Source organism: Lipotes vexillifer, unplaced genomic scaffold (genome assembly GCF_000442215.2).
Source record: "Lipotes vexillifer unplaced genomic scaffold, Lipotes_vexillifer_v1.1 scaffold217, whole genome shotgun sequence".
Classification (NCBI taxonomy): domain Eukaryota; kingdom Metazoa; phylum Chordata; class Mammalia; order Artiodactyla; family Lipotidae; genus Lipotes; species Lipotes vexillifer.
The window spans coordinates 4,210,042-4,231,813 of NW_006788200.1; the positions used below are offsets into that span (position 1 = coordinate 4,210,042).

At 35.4% G+C, this 21,772-nt stretch overlaps 1 protein-coding gene across 3 annotated transcripts in view; it reads left to right on the forward strand.

Annotated features, from left to right (window-relative positions):
* The window catches only part of SMAD5 (SMAD family member 5), a 26,421-nt gene extending 5,702 nt beyond the window's left edge, over positions 1 to 20,719 (forward strand). The window contains exons 2-6 of one of the 3 annotated variants that reach the window (XM_007461389.1): positions 1,475 to 1,726; positions 5,107 to 5,226; positions 16,259 to 16,480; positions 18,431 to 18,687; positions 20,131 to 20,719. In XM_007461389.1, the coding sequence (XP_007461451.1) occupies positions 1,475 to 1,726; positions 5,107 to 5,226; positions 16,259 to 16,480; positions 18,431 to 18,687; positions 20,131 to 20,274 (995 nt within the window). In that variant the 3' untranslated portion in view covers positions 20,275 to 20,719. The remainder of the gene's footprint in view (positions 1 to 1,474; positions 1,727 to 5,106; positions 5,227 to 16,258; positions 16,481 to 18,430; positions 18,688 to 20,130) is intronic. The other 2 variants (XM_007461390.1, XM_007461391.1) reach the window with 2 other exon arrangements.
* Positions 20,720 to 21,772: the final 1,053 nt, after the last annotated feature.

Consider the following 21,772-nt stretch of genomic DNA (forward strand, 5'->3'; position numbering starts at 1 on the left):
AGGGAAAGGTGATCGGATATTTGTATGTGGTTGACACTTGGGTCTTTAGAGAAATTGAATATTTGAATAAAGTGAATGTGCTAAGAAAAAGTGTATCTCTTAAAATGTTTAGGCTTTCTTGTATATATTTTCATTATGGTCGTGTTTAGAAAAATTATTTTGAATGGAAGACCTCTACCTAGGAATTGTTACTGTTTTCAGTTGGGAAAATTTTACTGAAGAACATAAAATGCAAGATCTCTCAAAGAAAGAAAGGTAAAATGTCCAAAATTGGAAACATGGAGGCTTTCAGGGCATGTGCATAGCTGATTTCAACTTTATTCTCTAGTTTTACCTCCCAGTTCAGTGCTTAGGCCACCTGACTGTTCTTTCTTATCTTTATCCATCTCCTCCTTTACATTCTTTACACTCTCCACCCCTAGCACTTCCGTGTGAAATGCTTCCAGGTCTTTAAGGTCCAATCAGATGTTGTCTTTTCCATGGTATTTTGTTTGATTCCTTGCTAGCTAGGAATACTCACCTCTGTTCAACTCTCAGTGCATTAAATTCTCTGTATTATGGTGGTTTTTATCTATTTTTTAATTAAAAATTTTTTTTAAGTTATATTAATCCATTATTTTATTTCAAATTAATATTAGCTTCTTATTTCATTAAAAGCATCCACAGTCTTGAATGGTAAAGAGCAAACATGCAAAGCAGTAATGTCATGGAAATAGCTACCTTGGTTGTAAACTAAGGGATGATACTTTCATGCACGTGGTTTAGGATGTGTTCCCTGTTGCATGTAGACAAAGCAAGACCAACAGCAGTGACATCTGAGGAGATGATGACATATTTACCTTTTTTTTTTTTCTGGTGGTATGCGGGCCTCTCACTGTTGTGGCCTCTCCCGTTGCGGAGCACAGGCTCCGGACACACAGGTTCAGCGGCCATGGCTCATGGGCCTATCCGCTCCGCGGCATGTGGGATCTTCCCGGACTGGGACATGAACCCGTGTCCCCTGCATCGGCAGGCGGACTCTGAACCACTGCGCCACCAGGGAAGCCCCCCTTTTTTTTTAATAGGTATAGTCGATGTACAGTATTATATAAGTTTCAGATGTACAACATGGTGATTCACAATTTTTAAAGGTTATATTCCATTTATAGTTTTTATAAAATATTGGCTATATTCCCTGTGTTGTAATTATGGTTGTTCTTAAATGTGCTTGATCTCTTATAGAATAGGAGTGATATCTTCTCTGCTTTGGATGTTCTGTCTTCTAGAGTATTTTATATAGGCTGAGTGCTTAGAGAATTTTTGGTTTAGTTATTTTGTAAATATAGATTCAAGGTTCTACAAAGCAGCCCTTCCTAAAAATAAATTGTTTTAATAGGTTTACAGTCTTCCCTGAATCCTTTCTGTCTTTCCCTTCATGTGTATGAGATATTTGTTTTAGTCGTTGCTGACAGATGACTTGATTTTTGTCTTTCAGTCTTACCTCCGGTATTAGTGCCTCGTCATAATGAATTCAACCCACAACACAGCCTTCTGGTTCAGTTTAGAAACTTAAGCCACAATGAACCTCACATGCCACAAAATGCAACGTTTCCAGATTCTTTCCATCAGCCCAACAACACTCCTTTTCCCTTATCTCCAAATAGTCCCTATCCTCCTTCGCCTGCTAGCAGCACATATCCCAACTCCCCAGCAAGTTCTGGACCAGGAAGTCCATTTCAGCTCCCAGGTAAGAATTTATTTTATTGATACAAAAAAATAATTCCTAAGAGTTAGCAGTTGTTTTAATACTGCTGATCCTGTGGGTGAACTGTTAATATGCCAAGAGCCAACTATTTTTGACTATTCTTTGGTAATTGTTTGATTTCCAGAAGAGTTTGGGATTTTATTTTGCCAAGTACCGTAAGTTTAAAAAAATGTAAGTAGACATATTTTTCACAAAATATAGAAACGATCCTGAAATTTGTATAGAACCATAAAAGACCCTGAATAGCCAAAGCAGTTTTCAGAAAGAAGGACAAAGCAGAAGACATCATACTCCCTGATTTCAAATTGTATTACAAAGCTGTAATAATCAAAATAATATAATATTGGCATAAAAACAGACACATAGACCATTGGAACAGAACAGAGAGTCCAGAAATAAACTCATGCAAAAATGGTCAATTATTGGGTGAGTCAATTATTGTTCAGTTTTTTCCATAAGATGGCTCTTGTAGCACTTAGTTGTCTTTAACTTCAGCTGGAACAGTTTTGTTAGATTGTATTTGACAGCCGTCATATCAGCGTGCATTTAAAAAAAGACTTATCAAAATTGGTCAATTTGTGTGCAGTCATTTTAATATTGAAGATGGAAGGAAAAAAGCAACATTTTCAGCATATTATGCTTTATTATTTCGAGATAGGTAGAAGTGCAACTGCAACGTGTTGGAAGTAACAAGTGTTGGTGAGGATCTGGAGATATGGGAACTCTTGTCCACTGTTGGTGGGAATGTAAATTAGTACAGCCACTTTTGAAAACAGTATGGAGTTTCCTCAAAAAATCAAAAGTAGAACTACCATGTGATTCTGCAGTTCTACTTCTGGATATTTATCCAAGGAAAACAAAAACACTAACTCAGGAAGATATCTACCCCCCCACTCCATGTTCATTGCAGCATTATTTACAGTAGACATGATTTGGAAGCAACCTAAGTGTTCACTGATAGATGAATGGATAAAGAAGATATGATAATACACATACACACATACACACGCAGTGGAATATTATCCAGCCATAAAAAAAGAATGAAATCTTGCCACTTGTGACAACATGGATGAACCTCGACAGCATTATGCTAGCTGAAATAAGACTGAGAAAGACAAATACTATATGGTCTCTCTCAAATAAGATATGTGGAATCTTAAAAAATAAATAAGAAACTAAGCTCACAGATACAGAGGACAGATTGGTGGTTGCCAGAGGTGGTGGGGGAAGTGGATGAACTGTTTTTATTTTTTTTAGTTTAAATAAATTGAATTCTTTTAAAAAGCAAACACAATTTGGGGGAGATCAGAGATTACCCTTTAAGAATAATGACAATAAAATAAGATAGAATTTAAAAATTGCACTCCCTCCTCCCAACCCACCTTCCCTCTCTCATTGCTTGATCTTTCTCTGTAGCATGTATTACAATCCAGTATAGTATATATTGTCTTTATTTACAGTCTGCCTTTCCCCAGCCTCCCCCGTCTTGACTATAAACTCCATGAAAACAGGGATTTTATAGCATCTTTTGTTTATTGCTACATACCCAGTACCTATATCAGAATCTAGTATGCAGTAGATCCTCAATAAATATTTGTTAAATGAATAGACAAAATTATAGCAACACATAAATACATTTACTGCTAACTATAGATATACCCATGTGTCAGGTGGTTGCCAGTGCAGCTTGAGAGATTGAAGCCAAATGGTGTTAATTTGAAAGGTTTCATAGAGAGGAGTCCTATATACAGTAAAGGCAGCGTGTAGTAAAAGCTTATCAAAAACATAAAGACAAAATGACTGATGGATGTGAAGTAAAGTAGCTAATCTGGAAACAGTTGATATCAGTTGACCATTTATTGGACCAAATTACTAAATCCATATATACCATCAGGCATTAAAATTAAGTTCTACCAAAACTACCAAAACTACAGCAGCAACAAAGGAAGTAGCTATATTTGACGTAAAGTTAAATATTTTCGTATAATTTATAATACCAAGTACCATTTATCAAGTGCCTTTTATGTAACTAATACTGTGATGAAAGATACCACATTAAATTTAATCTTCAGAACAACCAAGTGAGATAGATGTTTTTCTTGTTTTATGGATGGAAAACGAAACTGGTATTAACCCCAAGAGCTTAAATACCTTGCGTAAGGTCGCGCAACTAGTAAGTGGGGGTTCAGGCCCAGGTTTCTCTGACTCTAAAGTGTGTGCTTTTTCAACTTTGCTACATTGCTTGTCAAATCATTTTGTATTTCGGTAGGTTAAAATGAACCCCAGTTATCTTTAATTAGGTAACTGATGCACCAATTTGCCTGAAGAAGGATCGTAAGTGGATTTTTAAAGTTGCTAAATTTTGTTAATGGCATATGCCTGTCTTATGTGAGTAAATCTTGAGGTCACTGTGTCAAGAAATATTGGGATGCCTACTGTTGTAAGTAGGGTCATATGTAAATATATTCTTTGTAGTTTCTTTACTGCAGTGAAGTAGCAGTTGATGAAGTTGTATTTTGTTGTGTTGTGTTTCTTTGAAGAGGATTTCAGTTCCAACTGTTTAACTTGCTGTTAGGTGTTTGTTCAAAAACTAATTTTCACCCTTTGTCCTAGATTCAGTGCTGACTGTACCTCTGTCTCAAAATGCATCTTATACAAACGTTGAGGTGAAAAACAAGTTATGTTCAGTGTTTACAGTATGAGACAAAAACGTATAGCTGTAGCTTTTATAAAGGTTTTCAACCACAAATGTTAGAACTCAAAAGATATTCTAGTTAACTTTCAGTTTCCTAAGAGCCACTTAATAGGATTTAGCCATTTAATAGGACAGAGCAACCATTTGAAGACATTGCAGAAGAATTAGACAGCTGCTGTTAGTGTTGGCAAATTTTGAAAGAGCATGGTTTTATTTTCCAGTTTTAAATAACCATACAGTATGTGATGATCTTGATAATTCAAAAATGTCTCTGTAGATATCTTATCTAAACAAGGATAATCTGTGGCCTTCAGATTGACCTGCAGTAGTTGCAGTTTCTCTGAGCATATGATTCTAAGCAAATGGAGGCAAAATTCTTGACCCTGAAATCTATTTTAGTGAATTTTAGCACTGATCTTACTATCCTGGATTGCAACAAATTCATGTGGACCTGCAGTAGGTTTCTGGTAGCTAATGGGTGTGCTGTCTTTTCTGCTTTTCCCTTGCCCTAAGGTAGCATCCTACATTTTTGTGTGTCTCTGACGTTCAGTAATGAATCCTGCTGGTAATCTTAAGAATTTTCAGATGCGTTTAGATTAACTTTGAGCAGGATGAAGATTTTAACTGTTCTTTTGGGACTTAACTTGTCTCATTTTCTTCCTCTTAGCTGATACTCCTCCTCCTGCATATATGCCACCAGATGATCAGATGGGTCAAGATAATTCCCAGCCCATGGATACAAGCAATAATTTGATTCCTCAGATTATGCCCAGTATATCCAGCAGAGGTAAGAGAAATAAAATACTTCGTTGTTGCTCTTTTTTTTTTTAACTTTTTAGCGACTTTTAACAACCAGCTTTATTGAGGTGCAGTAATTTATTTTTTAAATTTAATTTTATTTTTTATACAGCAGGTTCTTATAAGTTATCTATTTTATACATATTAGTGTATACACATGTCAATCCCAATCTCCCAGTTCATCCCACCCCCCGCCGCTTTCCCCACTTGGTGTCCATACGTTTGTTCTCTACATCTGTGTCTCAATTTCTGCCCTGCAAACCGATTCATCTGTACCATTTTTCTAGGTTCCACATACATGCGATAATATACGATATTTGTTTTTCTCTTTCTGACTTACTTCACTCTGTATAACAGTCTCTAGATCCATCCACGTCTCTACAAATTACCCAATTTCGTTCCTTTTTATGGCTGAGTAATATTCCATTGTATATATGTACCACATCTTTATCCATTCGTCTGTCGATTGGGATTTAGGTTGCTTCCATGACCTGGCTATTGTAAATAGTGCTGCAATGAACATTGGGGTGCATGTGTCTTTTTGAATTATGGTTTTCTCTGGGTATATGCCCAGTAGTGGGATTGCTGGGTCATATGGTAATTCTATTTTTAGTTTTTTAAGGAACCTCCATACTGTTCTCCATAGTGGCTGTATCAATTTACATTCCCACCAACAGTGCAAGAGGGTTCCCTTTTCTCCACACCCTCTCCAGCATTTGTTGTTTGTAGATTTTCTGATGATGCCCATTCTAACTGGTGTGAGGTGATACCTCATTGTAGTTTTGATTTGCATTTCTCTAATAATTAGTGATGTTGAGCAGCTTTTCATGTGCTTCTTGGCCACCTGTATGTCTTCTTTTTTTTATTATTTTTTAAATTAAAAAATTTTTTTAACATCTTTACTGCAGTATAATTGCTTTACAATGGTGTGTTAGTTTCTGCTTTATAACAAAGTGTATCAGCTATACATATACATATATCCCCATATCCCCTCCTCTTGTGTCTCCCTCCCTCCCTCTCTCCCTATCCCACCCCTCTAGGTGGTCACAAAGCCCCGAGCTGATCTCCCTGTGCTATGTGGCTGCTTCCCACTAGCTATCTATCTTACATTTGGTAGTATATATAAGTCTATGCCACTCTCTCACTCTGTCCCAGCTTACCCTTCCCCCTCCGCTTGTCCTCAAGTCCATTCTTTATGTCTGCGTCTTTATTCCTGACCTGCCCCTAGGTTCTTCAGAACCTTTTTATTTTTAATTCCATATATATGTGTTAGCATACTATATTTGTTTTTCTCTTTCTGACTTATTTCACTCTGTATGACAGACTCTAGGTCCATCCACCTCACTACAAATAATTCAATTTCGTTTCTTTTTTTGGCTGAGTAATATTCCATTGTATATATGTGCCACATCTTCTTTATACATTTATCTGTCAATGGACACTTCCATGTCCTGGCTGTCGTAAATAGAGCTGCAGTGAACATTGTGGTACATGACTCTTTGAATTATGGTTTTCTCAGTGTATATGTCCAGTAGTGGGATTGCTGGGTCGTATGGTAGTTGTATTTTTAGTTTCTTAAGGAACCTCCATACTGTTCTCCATAGTGGTTATATCAATTTACATTCCCACCAACAGTGCAAGAGGGTTCCCTTTTCTCCACACCCTCTCCAGCATTTATTGTTTGTAGATATTTTGATGATGGCCATTCTGACTGGTGTGAGGTGATAACCTCACTGTAGTTTTGATTTGCATTTCTCTAATAATTAGTGTTGTTGAACATTCTTTCATGTGTTTGTTGGCAGTCTGTATATCTTCTTTGGAGAAATGTCTATTTAGGTCTTCTGCCCATTTTTGGATTGGGTTGTTTGGTTTTTGGATATTGAGCTGCATGAGCTGCTTATGTATTTTGGAGATTAATCCTTTGTCAGCTGCTTCATTTGCAAATATTTTCTCCCATTCTGAGGGTTGTCTTTTCATCTTGTTTATGGTTTCCTTTGCTGTGCAAGACCTTTTAAGTTTCATTAGGTCCCATTTGTTTATTTTTGTTTTTATTTCCATTTCTCTAAGAGGTGAGTCAGAAAGGATCTTGTTGTGATTTATGTCATAGAGTGTTCTGCCGATGTTTTCCTCTAAGAGTTTTAGTGTCTGGCCTTACATTTAGGTCTTTAATCCATTTTGAGTTTATTTTTGTGTATTGTGTTAGGGAGTGTTCTAATTTCATTCTTTTACATGTAGCTGTCCAGTTTTCCCAGCACCACTTATTGAAGAGGCTGTCTTTTCTCCATTATATATTCTTCCCTCCTTTATCAGAAATAAGGTGACCATATGTATGTGGGTTTATCTCTGGGCTTTCTGTCCTGTTCAGTTGATCTGTATTTCTGTTTTTGTGCCAGTACCATACTCTCTTGATTACTGTGGCTTTGTAGTATAGGTGGAAGTCAGGGAGCCTGATTCCTCCAGCTCCATTTTTCTTTCTCAAGATTGCTTTGGCTATTTGGGGTCTTTTGTGTTTCCATACAGATTGTGAAATTTTTGTTCTAGTTCTGTGAAAAATGCCATTGGTAGTTTGATAGGGATTGCATTGAATCTGTAGATTGCTTTGGGTGGTAGAGTCATTTTCACAATGTTGATTCTTCCAATCCAAGAACATGGTATATCTCTCCATCTGTTTATATCATCTTTAATATCTTTCATCAGTGTCTTATTGATTCCTTCTAGTGTATTTTTCATTTCAGTTATTGTAATGTTCATCTCTGTTTGTTTGTTCTTTAATTCTTCTAGGTCTTTCATCTTCTCATCTTTGCCTCTATTCTTTTTCCCAGGTCCTGGATCATCTTCACTATCATTATTCTGAATTCTTTCTCTGGAAGGTTGCCTATCTCCACTTCATTTAGTTGTTTTTCTGGGGTTTTATCTTGTTCCTTCATCTGGTACAGAGTGTTTGCCTTTTCATCTTGTCTGTCTTTCTGTGAATGTGGTTTTTGTTCCACAGGCTGCGGAACTGTAGTTCTTCTTGCTTCTGCTGTCTGCCTTCTGGTGGATGAGGCTATCTAAGAGGCTTGTGCAAGCTTCCTGATGGGAGGGACTGGTGGTGGGTAGAGCTGGGTGTTGCTCTAGTGGGCAGAGCTCAGTAACACTTTAATCTTCTTGTCTACTGATGGGTGGGGCTGGGTTCCCTCCCTGTTGGTTGTTTGGCCTGAGGCGACCCAACACTGGAGCCTACCTGGGTGTTTGGTGGGGCTAATGACAGACTCTGGGAGGGCTCACACCAAGGAGTACTTCCCAGAACTTCTGCTGCCAGTGTCCTTGTCCTCACGGTGAGGCACAGCCACCCCCGCCTCTGCAGGAGACCCTGCAACACTAGCAGGTAGGTCTGGTTCAGTCTCATATGGGGTCACTGCTCCTTCCCCGGGTCCTGATGCACACACTACTTTGTGTGTCCTCCAAGAGTGGAGTCTGTTTCCCCCAGTCCTGTCAAAGTCCTGCAATCAAATCCCACTAGCCATCAAAGTCTGAATCTCTAGGAATTCCTCCTCCTGTTGCCGGACCCCCAGGTTGGGAAGCCTGACATGGGGCTCAGAACCTTCACTCCAGTGGGTGGACTTCTGTGGTATAAGTGTTTTCCAGTTTGTGAGTCACCTACCCAGGAGTTATGGGATTTGATTTTACTGTGATTGCGCCCCACCTACTGTTTCATTGTGGCTTCTCCTTTGTCTTTGGATGTGGGGTATCTTTTTTGGTGAATTCCAGTGTCTTCCTGTCAATGATTGTTCAGCAGTTAGTTGTGATTCTGGTGCTCTCGCAAGAGGGAGTGAGCGCATGTCCTTCTACTCCGCCATCTTGAGCCAGTAATAATTTATATACCATAAAATTTATCCATTTTAACTGTATGAGTTGATGATTTTTAGTAAATGTGTAAAGTTTTATACCATCACCACAATCTAGTTTTGGAACATTTTCATAACCCTTTAAAAATATCCCTTGTGCCTATTTGCAGTCTATCCCCAGCTCCAGAACCTTCTAATCTGTTTTCTGTACCTGTAGATTTGCCTTTTCCGAACTTTTCTAATACATAGAATCACAAAATGCGTTGTTTTCAAGATTCATCCATGTTGCACCATGTATCAATAATGTTCTTTTTTATTGCTGAACAGTGTTTTATTTTATGGATAAACCACATTTTGTTTACCCATTTATCTGTCGATGGACATTTGAATTGTTTCTAGTTTTTGACTAGCATGAACAATGCTGTAATCAACATTTGCAGATAGGTCTTTGTTTTTATTTTTGTGCGTCACAGGGTAAATTTAAGTATTTACGAGAAACTACCAAATTACTGTAAAGTGAGAGCACCATTTTACATTTTTACCATTACCATATGAGGGTTCTAGTTTCTCCATATCCTCCTAAGACTTGTTATTATTTATCTTTTTGATTATAGTTATTCTGATGGGTGTGAAGTGGTGTCTCATTTGTTTTAATTTGTATTTCCCTAATGAGTAATGATTTTGGACATTTTTAATGTACCTAGCCATTCATGTATCTTCTTTGGCTTATTTAAATCTTTTGCCTTATTTTTTTAATTGGGTTGTTTGTCTTATTGTTGAGTTGTAAGAGTGCTGTATATATTTTAGATAGAAGTCCTTTGTCTTGTTATTGAGTTTTAAGAGTTCTGTAAATATTTTGAATAGAAGTCCTTTATCAGATATGTGATTTGCAAATATTTTCTCTCAATCTGTGGATTGTCTTTTCATTTTCTTAATAGCGTCTTTTGAAGCACAAAAGTTTTTAATTTTGATGAAGTTATCAATTTTTTTCTGGATTATGCTTTTGGTGTTACATCTAAAAAAATCTATGTCTATCCCAAGGTCATAGAAATTATTCTCCTGTGTGTTCTCCTAGAAGTTCTTTAGCTCTTATATTTAGGTCTGTGATTCATTTTGAGTTAAGGTTTTTGTATGTTAACGGTCTAAATTCATCTTTGCGCAAGTAGATATCCAGTTGGTTCTAGCACTGTTTGTTGAGAAGAGTATCATTTCTCCACTGAATTGTCTTGGCATCTTTTTCAGAAATCAGTTGACTATAAACTTAAGAGTTTATTTCAGGACTCTCAATTTTGTTCATTGATCTGTATGTCTATACTCACCATCTTGATTACTAAAGTTTTATAGTAAGTTTTGAAAACAAGAAGTGTTAGTCCTCCAACTTTGTTCTTCTTTTTAAAAGTTGTTTGGCGATTCTGCATTCTTTGCATATTTTCATATCATTTTAGTATCAGTTTGTCAATTTCTGTCCCCTACCAAAACTCTTCCTTGGACTATGATAGAGGTCACATTGACTCTTTAAATCAACTTGGGGAGGTTGCTGTCCTCTTCTAGTACAAAGACATGGAATGTCTCTCTTTTCTTTTCTTTTTAAATTTATTGCTAAGTGTGTGGAAGAATTTTTTAATTTCGAGTTTGGATTCTTCATTGGTAGATAGAAATAAAATTGATTGGCTGAAGGCAGTCAAAAGGCACAAACTTCCAGTTATAAGATAAAGAAGTACTAGGGATATAACGTACAACATAAGTGTGGCTAACACTGCTGTATGTTATATATGAAGCTGTTAAGAGAGTAAATCCTAGGAGTTCTCATCACTAGGAAAACGTTTTTTTCTGTTTCTTTAATTTTGTGTCTGTATGAGATGATGGGTGTTCACTAAATTTATTGTGATAATTGTTTCATGATGTAAGACAAATCATTATGCTGTATACCTTAAACTTATACAGTGCCATATGTCAATTGTATCTCAGTAAAACTGTATGAAGAAGACTTAAGAAAAAGACTTGCATCACCTGCATCTTTAATTGCTTTGCCAGTTTGAGCTGTAATTTTAGACATAATTTTTGCTACAAGATTTAAAATATAAGAGCATTTTAACCACTCTAAAATTTAGAAATAGGAACTTGAGACAAATTAGATTTTTCTAATAGAAATGTTCTGAGCCTTAAGCCCCAAAGGAGAGTAAGGAAACCAATTAACTTTAATTTAAATAATCATGTCTTAAGTAGTGAATGAACCAAGTTCTATTGTTAAAGAACAACTGTATTAAATCCCTGAAAGGTTAGTTTCAAAATGGCATTAATGCAGTGGTTTCAGGTCTAACTAATGAAATAAATTTCTATTGGTCACTATAAAAAAAATGTTTTTTTAATTAAAAACATACAGTTGATTTTTGTATATTAATCTTGTAACCTGAAGCCTTCATTCATTCAATAAATGAATGCTGAATTCATTTATTAGTTCTAGTGGTAGGTTTTTTGTGTGTGCATATGTGGATTCCTTAAGGTCTTTTAAATATAGGAGCATGTCATCCATGAATAAAGAATAGTATTTTTTTTTCCTATCCAATCTGAATGCGCTTAACTTCTCCTTCTCTCTTATTATTAAAGGGCATATATGAAAAACCTATAGCTATCATAATTAATGATAAAAAACTGAATTACTTTCCACCTATAATTGGGAGTAAGACAATGATGTCGGCTTTTATTACTTCTGTTCAGTATTGTTCTAGAGAGTCTAGCCAGCAAACTGTTAGTTCTCTTCTATTCCTAGATTGAGAATTTTTATCATGAATGAATGTTGGATTTTGTCAAAAGCTTTTTCTGCATCTACTGAGATGATCATGTGAGTTTTTTGTTCTTTTTTTCTAGTAATAAGGTGTATTACATGAATTGATTTTCTGATGTTCAACCAACCTTGTATTCCTAGGATAAGACCCATGTGGTCATGGTGTATAATCCTTTTTTATATATTGCTTGGTTAGGTTTACTAATATTTTGTTGAGTATTTTTGCTTGTATATTCATGAGGGATATTGGTCTGTAATTTTCTTGTGATGTCTTTGTTTGGTATTGCTGTCAGGTAATAATGGCCTCACGGAATGAGTTGGGAAGTGTTCCGTCCTATTTTTGGAAGAGTTTTTGAAGTATTAGTATTATTTCTTCTTTAAATATGTGGTAGAGTTTACCAGTGAAGCCATTTCGGCTTGGACTTCTATTTGTGGGAAGATTTTAAATAATCGATTCAGTTTCTTTAGTTATTATATTGGTCTATTCAGAGTTTGTTTTTTCTTGAGTCAATTTTGGTAATTTGTGTCTTTCTGGGAATTTGTCCATTTCATCTAAATTATCTAAGTTGACATAAAGTTTTTTGTAGCCTTTATAATCTCTCTAATTTCTGTAGGAGTTGGTAGTGATGTGTTAATTCCTGATTTTGATAGTTTGTGTCATGTTCTTTTTTTCTTGTTGGTTTAGTTAAGGGCTTGCCAATTTTGTTTATCTTTTTTTTTTTTTTTTTTTTTTTTTTTTTTTTGGGGCCCAGCCGCTCCGTGGTATGTGGGATCTTCCCGGACCGGGGCACGAACCCGTGTCCCCTGCATCGGCAGGCAGACTCTCAACCACTGCGCCACCAGGGAAGCCCTTTATCTTTTGAATGACAACTTTTCCCTCTTCCATTGAATTCCACTCTAATCTTTATTTCCTTCATTTTTCTTGCTTTGAAGAATGCAAGTTTACTTTTAGTTTACTTTTCTTTTTATAGTTTCTGAATCTTACATTATTAATTTGAGTTGTTTCTTTTCTAATATGGGTGTTAAAAACTATTTCTTTCCCTCTAATCACAGCTTTAACTGCATTCCATAAATTTTTATGTTTGTTTGTCTTTATTTTTATTCAGTTGAAAATATTTTAAAATTTCTGTTGTGGTCTCTTCTTTGACCCATGGGTTATTTAGTAGCATGTTAATCAATTTCCAAATATTTCAAGATTTCCCAAATTTCTTTTTGTTGTTGATTCCTAATTTAATTCTATTGTGTGCTTTGAACATATTTGGTATGATTTCAGTTGTTTAAATTTGTTGAGACTTGTTTTATGCTGGTTTTTGTATAGCCTGTGACCTAAGAATGGTTTCTAGATTATTAAAGAATTGTTAAGAAGAAGAAGAATATATGACAGATAGTATGTGGCCTGCAAAACCTAAGGTATTGCATCCCACTTGGTCAGGGTGTATAATCCTTTTTGTATGTTGCTGGATTTGCCCATTTGGGTGGGTAGAAAAGGTTTGCCAACCCTTGGCAAAACATATAGTCTCTTTTAGACAATACTCCATGTGCCTTTGAAAAAATTGTATATTCTGATGTCGTAGGGTGTCATAGGATCTCTGGATTTCAGTTAGATGAAGTTGGTCAGTAGTGTTCAGATCATCTGTATCCTTGCTTATTTTCTTTCTAATTGTTCTATCAATTATTGAGAGTGGGAGATTGAAGTCCCCAGCTACTACTGTTGAATTATTTATTTCTACTTCTAGTTCTGTTAGTTTTTGCTTCTTGTACTTTGGGGGCTCTGTTGTGTACAATTCAGTAGCATTGAGTACATCCACAGTATTCAGCAAACCATCACTCCTATCCATTTGCAGAACTTTTTCATCATTTCAAATGGAACTCTGTACCTATTAAATAATGACTCCCCATTCCCCCTCACCTTACCCCCTTGGTAACTACCATTCTATAATTTACATTAGGATTCATTTTTTGTATTAACATTCTTTGGGTTGTAACAAATGAATAATGACATGTAGCCATCATTATAGTATCATATAGAATAGTTTCACTTCCCTAAAAATCCTCTGTGCTCTGCCTGTTCATCCCTCCCTCTCTCCTAACCCCTGGCAACCACTGATCTTTTTATTGTCTCCATAGTTTTGCCTTTTTCAGATGTCTTGTAATTGGAATCTTACAGTATGTAGCCTTTTCAGATTGGCTTCTTCACTTAGTAATATACATTTAAGTCCCGCACCAACCATGTCTTTTCATGGCTTGATAGCTCATTTCTTTTTAGTGTTGAATAATATTCCGTTGTCTGGTGTACCACAGTTTATTTATCCATTCACCTCTTGAAGGATATCTTGGTTGCTTTCAAGTTTTAGCAGTTATGAATAAAGCTTCTATAAACATCTCTCTGCAGTTTTTGTGTGGACATAAGTTTTTGACTCCTTTAGGTAAATACCGAGGAACACATTTGCTGGATTGTATGGTAAAAGTTTGTTTAGTTTTGTAAGAGGTCAACAGACTGTCTTCCAAAGTGGCTGTACCATTTTACATTCTCACCAGCAGTGAATGAGAGTTTCTGTTGCTCCTCATCTTCACCAGCATTTGGTGTTGTCAGTGCTTTGGATTTTGGTCATTCTAATGGTTGTGTAGTAGTGTCTCTTTGCAATTTTAATTTGCATTTTCCTGATGACATGTAATGTGGAGCATCTTTTTATATGTTTATTTGCCATGTGTATATCTTCTTCAGTGAGGTGTCTGTTCATGTCTTTGACCAGTTTTTCTCATTACCTTGTTCATTTTCTTGTTGAGTTTTAAGAGTTCTTTGTATATTTTGTGTAACAGTCCTTTACCAAATATGTCTTTTGCAAATATATTTTCCCATTCTGTGGCTTGTCTACTCATTCTTTTGATGGTGCCTTGGTGTTGTATCTAAAAAGCCATCACCGTATTCAGCGTCATCTAGATATTCTCCTCTGCTATCTTCTAGAGTTTTATAGTTTTGTATCATAGGTCTGTGATCCATTTTTGAGGTAATTTTCATGAATAGTGTAAGACATTGTGTCTAGATTCATTTTTTTGCCTGTGAATGTCAGTTGTTCTTATACCATTTGTTGGAAAGACTATCTTGTATCTGTTATTGGGGAAGTAACCAAGATCCTTCATCAAAGATCAGTTAACTATATTTATGTGGATCTATTTCTGGGCTCTCTATTCTGTTCCTTTGATCTCTGTTCTTTTGCCAATACCACACTGTCTTGATTCCTACAGCTTTATAGTGAGTCTTTAAGTTGGATAGTGTTAGTCTTCCAGTTTTGTTTTTCAATATTGTGTTGGCTGTTCTGGGTCTTTTGCCTCCTCATGTAAACTTTAGGATCAGTTTATCAATATCCACAAGATGATTTGTTGGGATTTTTATTGGGATTTCATGACTCTGTAGATCATGTTGGGAAGAGCTGACATCTTAAGAATATAGAGGCTTCCTATACATGAGCATGGACTATATCTCTGTTTAGTTTTTCTTTGAATTCTTTCTTTAGAGTTTCATTGTTTCCTCATATAGATTTTATATCTATTTTGTTTGGTTTTTACCTAAATATTTCATTTTTTGAGTGCTGATATAAATGGTAATGAATTTTTAATTTCAAATTCTACTTGTTCATTGCTGGTGTAGGAAAGTGATTGCCTTTAGTATATTAACCTTACAACTTGCAGCCTTGCTATAAGTGCTTATCAGTTCTGGGAGTCTTTTGGTCAGTCATTTCAGATTTTCTGCATAGACAATCTTGTCATTTGAGAACAGACAGTTTTATGTCTTCCTTCTCAATCTGTATACCTTTTATTTCCTTTTCTTGTCTTAGTGCCTTAGCTAGGATTTCCAGTGTGTTGTTGTAAAGGAGTGGTGAGCACATCCTTGCCTTGTTACTGATCTTAGCAGAAAAGCTTCTAGTTTTTCACCATTAAGTATGAGGTTAGCTGTAAGTTTTTTGTAAATGTTCTTTATCTCAAGTTGAAGAAGTTCCCCTCTATTCCTAGTTTGCTAAGAGCCTTACTTAGTTTTTTAGTTCAAATTTTTGTTTAAAATAATTTTACAGATACTGGTATTGTTAAGTCTTTCAGTTTGCTGAAACAGATGTTTTTCATCTCAAATTTAAACCTGGATTAGATTCTGCTAGAAAAATAACTTAAAATGTGATGTTGCCTATCCGTGTATATGTATAATTTTGAAAATTGTTATGATCAAGGCATTTCTGATGATTGTTTTTTTGAAAACAAACATACAAACAGACTGAAAGTCAGGAAGGACAGTGAGACTTAAGTGAAATATCTGAAAGTTTTCTTTTTTATATAGTGCTTGGGGTGGGTTAAAGGAAACACAGAGTCTGGAGTTTCTGATAATCATTAAACATTTTTTCTGTCTGATTTGTTCACAGATGTTCAGCCTGTTGCCTATGAAGAGCCCAAACATTGGTGTTCAATTGTTTACTATGAATTAAACAATCGTGTTGGGGAAGCTTTTCATGCATCTTCTACTAGTGTGTTAGTAGATGGATTCACAGACCCTTCAAATAACAAAAGTAGATTTTGCTTGGGATTGTTGTCAAATGTTAATCGTAATTCAACAATTGAAAACACCAGGCGACATATTGGAAAAGGTAATTTTGTCATTTTCCTACATTCAGTTGAATTCAGTCATTTGTTGTGCTTGCTATGTAGTCTGCATTGTGTAAGGCTCTGGGGCATACAAAGAAGCTTAAGGCATGGTCCTGCCCTCAAGTTGGAGATGTTGAAGAATGTATTAAGACAGACTTCTTTTCTTTATCCTACCTATTTTTTCTTCATAGTACTTAGGGTCTGAAATCATACTATTCTGTGTTTATTTGTTTAATTTTCAGTCTTTTTGACTGAAATACAAGCTGTACAGAAATTTGCGTTGTTCACAACAATATCTTCAGCAACTAGAATGCTGCCTGGCTCATAGTACATACACAAGAAATATTTGTAGAATATATGAATGCTAGTGAAGGATTAAAAATTTAAAATTATGATATTTGTGGAATATTTTGGGTTGATGACTTGAAAGGATTTCCATTATGTTAGAGGAGCAGGGTTACTGGCAGGAAATCCAATTTGAATGACGTAAGTCTTCAATGGCTTCACTGCCACTTCTCCCACCTTTTAAATTCAGGTAACAGCGTTTTATTTATAATTCATCCTATAAGATAGTTGCCACAGCAAACAAGGAACTTTTCACATTGCAGTGAAATGTCTCATGCATCAAGTGATCAGAAAGGAAACCTATCCCAGGTAGAGCTGTGTGCCTCTCTTTTAAGAAGTTTTGTTTTTACCACTTCCTACTTTTTGCTTCTTTGACTTGAGAAAGTCTTGGTCCAAATTAGTAACAAAAGGTAAATAACTTTAATTGTAATATGATTTCTTATACAAGAGATTCAGAAAAATATTATGTCCAAAAATAAGTTGGAAAGAAAGTTTCCATTCTTTTTTGACTGAACTGTCAACTTGCCATGATTTTTTTAGGTAAAATGCCTCACTTCTATGCATTGATTTTTCATTCTGCAGTAGAATAATTTAAGAGAAATCTACTTGGTGAATTCTTAAATTCTAGAATCATTTTCCTCTTTTTTCCCAGTATACAGTTCTAGGATCCTTCCTTCCACGGCTCATTTTTATTTGCCCAGAAGCAAAACTAGTTTTTAATGTCATAGCCTGAAACCAGTCAGTGACTCACATGTGTGTACTATGATGGTCTTTTTAGTACTATTTGCAGTAGGGAAAAGTTGGGAACAACTTCAGCTCTAGCTATATAATTTGAATTTTGAAATATTGAACATTCATATATTATTTATATATATTTTAAATACCCAAAACATTTTTTTTAAAGGAAAGTAAAATACATCTGCCATTTAAAGGCTTTTCCTATGACCTGAAATTACATATGTGACTTAGCCTTTTTTTTTTTTTTTTAAATGCTGCAGACCTTTCCATTAGCAAAAAGAGGGCAAAACTTTTTGCCAGACAACTATTCGTGATAGTTGATAGCACTAAGAATTCCTTTGAAAGGACTCATCATAAGGTGCTTTTTGGGGATTTTTTTTTTGCCATTGCTTTCTTTCATAGAGATGATAAATGATTGCTGGAAAAGGAAAAAAAAAAACCCTGACTGCAGACCTATTAGCAAAAAGAGTGCAAAACTTTTTGCCAGACAACTATTCGTGATAGTTGATAGCACTAAGAATTCCTTTGAAAGGACTCATCATAAGGTGCTTTTTGGGGATTTTTTTTTTGCCATTGCTTTCTTTCATAGAGATGATAAATGATTGCTGGAAAAGGAAAAAAAAAAACCCTGAGAACTGATAACCTAATATGCTGCCAACCTGAGGCTTAAGTCTTAGTTATTTGAGGATCATTTTAGATTTAGGCACATTAACCTCTTGATTATCTTTGGCAGCATAAGGCCATCTAGTGGTAGCTTCTGTCTGAAGACTTGCTATAGTGTAGTAGTTATTCTTGGTTGCACCTCATACAACTTCGATTTCATTATACTGCTTTGTTAAGTTTACTCTTGTAATGCCTGTCTTTTTAAGGTGTTCATCTGTACTATGTTGGTGGAGAGGTGTATGCAGAGTGCCTCAGTGACAGCAGCATATTTGTACAGAGTAGGAACTGCAACTTTCATCATGGCTTTCATCCTACCACTGTTTGTAAGATTCCCAGCAGCTGCAGCCTCAAAATTTTTAACAATCAGGAGTTTGCCCAGCTTCTGGCTCAGTCTGTCAACCATGGATTTGAGGCAGTATATGAGCTTACCAAAATGTGTACCATTCGAATGAGTTTTGTCAAGGTGAGTGGGTTGTGACCTGTAGCTTAATTTGAGTCACTGTAAATATGTATATTATATGTCTGTAGGTTATAATTTTAAAAAGTTTTTGTTAAATGAAAGGTAGTAACTATTTTTTACCTGATTTAATAGGTTTTTAAATAAAAATTTTGAATTTATAACTTAAACCACATGATTGGTCTAAGATTTTATTTTATAATCCAGACATTATAAAGTGCTCAATATTGATATTGATATTGAATAGGGACTGAGTTTATAAAAGAATTTCAGTTAAAGGCTAAATTGCTAGAAAGCATTTAATATTAAAATTGCTTTTTAAGTTCCTTAGCTTCAGCAGTTTCAATCATTATTGGATCCCATTAGGTTGATGTAAAGAATTCTTTACCATACTAAAATTATTTTCCTTGTTTTAAGCTCTGTTATTAAGGATTTGAAAAGTTCAAAGAACCTTTCGAATTTTTCTTTTGCTCTTGGCCTAATTTTATTGGTATTCCAAATGATGGTGCATAAGCAAAATTTAGAAAGAATTTTGGTGTTATATTTCAGCAACCTGTCCTGTACCTGCTTGTTCCTTAAGGATTCAGCCAAAGAAGAGCAATTGTCAAATGCTCTGTGTACGTTTTTTTTCTTTTTGGCCCACAGCCCCACAACCCAGTATTTTCTTGCTATAGGCTTTGTTATAGGCCTGTTTATGCAGCAGTTTATCAGTAGCCCTGAAGGCATTTCCCTTGCCTTCTATAGAAACATGGCTTTTACATATTCAATTTAGTCTCCCAATCCACCCTCATCACAGCTGCTTACTTTTCCTGGGCCAGGACTACTGTAAGCAGTAAAGCAGAGAGCTAGTTAAATTCAGGCAAATAGAAGTGAAAAACTTCTGTTTTACTCTTTGGAGTTTTAGGCTAAAGTGGTCCAGCTCAATTCATCCCAGTAATTTCCCATCTTAAAGGATAATGATATGTGACTACCACTTTAATTACATGTGTATGCATTGATCAGATTTACAATGCCTTATCTGATGTTTAAAAAAAACCCTGAAAATCAAAAACTTTTTGTTTACAAAATCTGATGTGAACTTACATGAGGCTATATTTGAGTGTTATTTATCCCATTAAGAGAGAATATAGCTCACTGCAGAAATATTAATATTTTAATTATGAGGTATTTTACCATTAACTTCCTAAAAGTTAAAAAAAAAAAGAATTCTGAAACATATCTTGTTCCAAGGGTTTTTATTAAGGGATTATATATTATTATAATGATGCAGCTATTGTGTTGCTTTTAATTTCATGGTGAATGCTAAGATTGGTTTTGTGATAGTTTTTCCTTTAGGTATGTCTGTATATCTCTACTGTTAAAGTTTATTTTTGTTAGTGTGTTGAAATTGGTTTCGACTGGTTGACAATTTAAAAAGTGGCTCGCCATGTTATCTGTTCATTTTCATAGGGCTGGGGAGCAGAATATCACCGGCAAGATGTTACCAGCACCCCATGTTGGATTGAGATTCATCTTCATGGGCCTCTTCAGTGGCTGGATAAAGTCCTCACTCAGATGGGCTCCCCTCTAAACCCCATTTCTTCTGTTTCATAGTGTAGAAGTATTCTTTTTCAGTTATATTATTAGTGGACTTGTTTTAATTTTAGGGAAAATTTCAGTACAGATACTGTGAGCTTACATGGAAAACAGATATTACAGCTTATTTTTTTTCTACATAATTGTGACCAATACATTTGTTTTTGTGATGAATCAACATCTGTCTGTATTCATGTTCATGTGATTAACTCTCAAAAGTGTTGTGAAAGATGCAGAGTGAGTATTGTGCCCCCGTTCAGAAGTTTGGCATTGATCTTAAACTGGAACATACTTTTGCCTTATTGTCCCAGCAATTTTTTTATTTGTTAAATTTTTTTGGAAAAGTAATACATCACATAATGAAAATTGTAACAGTATAAGAAGGTGTTCAATGAGAGTCTTCCGTTCTATTCTTGATTCTCCAGAAGCTGTACTTTTACCAGTTTCTTAGTCCTACCAACTTTAAAAAAGTGTAATTCATTGTTTTATAAAAGCATATGGTAGGGGCTTAAAGGAAACTATAAAAAAAAAGTCTTTTATTTGAAGGAACACTATGCACTGCTCTAACAGGTAGTGTTCAGTAAAAGCCAAGTGATAGTTTTCTAAGTGACATAAAATTTACATTTAATACAGCTAAATGTTTGTCAGTGTATTGTGACTTCACTCAATATTATCTTTTGTAAAATATTTCCTTTTTTTAAAAAAACTTACTGCAAACAACGGATCTCCAGTGTATGTCATTTACTCAAATCTGTCATAAGTACTACTTTATAGCTAGTGACAGTGCATGCATGGCCTTGTTCAGTTGTGTTTGCTGCTTTTGGCCAATGTTGCAAGAACTCTAATTTTGACATGCATTAATCTTTTATTTTGCACTTTGATGGGTGATAGTTTTTAGAGTAACCTTTTGTGAAACACACTCAAGTGACTTGGACTACATGTTCATCCTTGCTTCCTTGGTACCCCTTTTGTATTAAACACTGCAATTTATAGATTACAGTTATAGGAAGTTATGCTTTTTCTAGCTTTTGTTGTATTTTCAACCTAGATTATAAGACTGTTATTCTGTAGCTCCAATTGAAGATGCCTTTTTAATTCCCTGCAGGATGATATTAATGTTGGAAAATCATGTACTTCATCCCATTGCTCTTACTTGCGTCTGTTTCCCATGCAAGGACCTGTGTCCTGTAGCCGTAGGAGCCTCTTCAGTCTGGCCCCAAGGATGAGGCCACCTGTCTGATGCTTAAATGAATTGAGCTAGCTGATTTGAAAACATTCACATATCAAAGAATACAGAGTGTTCTCTGAGTTACCATGGGTGCTCTTTTTCCATTTTTTTTTTAGCACCTGTGTGGATACCAGTCTCCACAATCCTCAGAGAGGAAAGACATGAAAACTCTAAAATATTCATTTAATCAGTCATGCTTAAGGGCTTTGAGTAAAAGAGTCTTAACCTCTTTTTCTAGGGAGCAGTCAGATGGACACTTAGTTATGGCATGAAGAACAAATACATTAT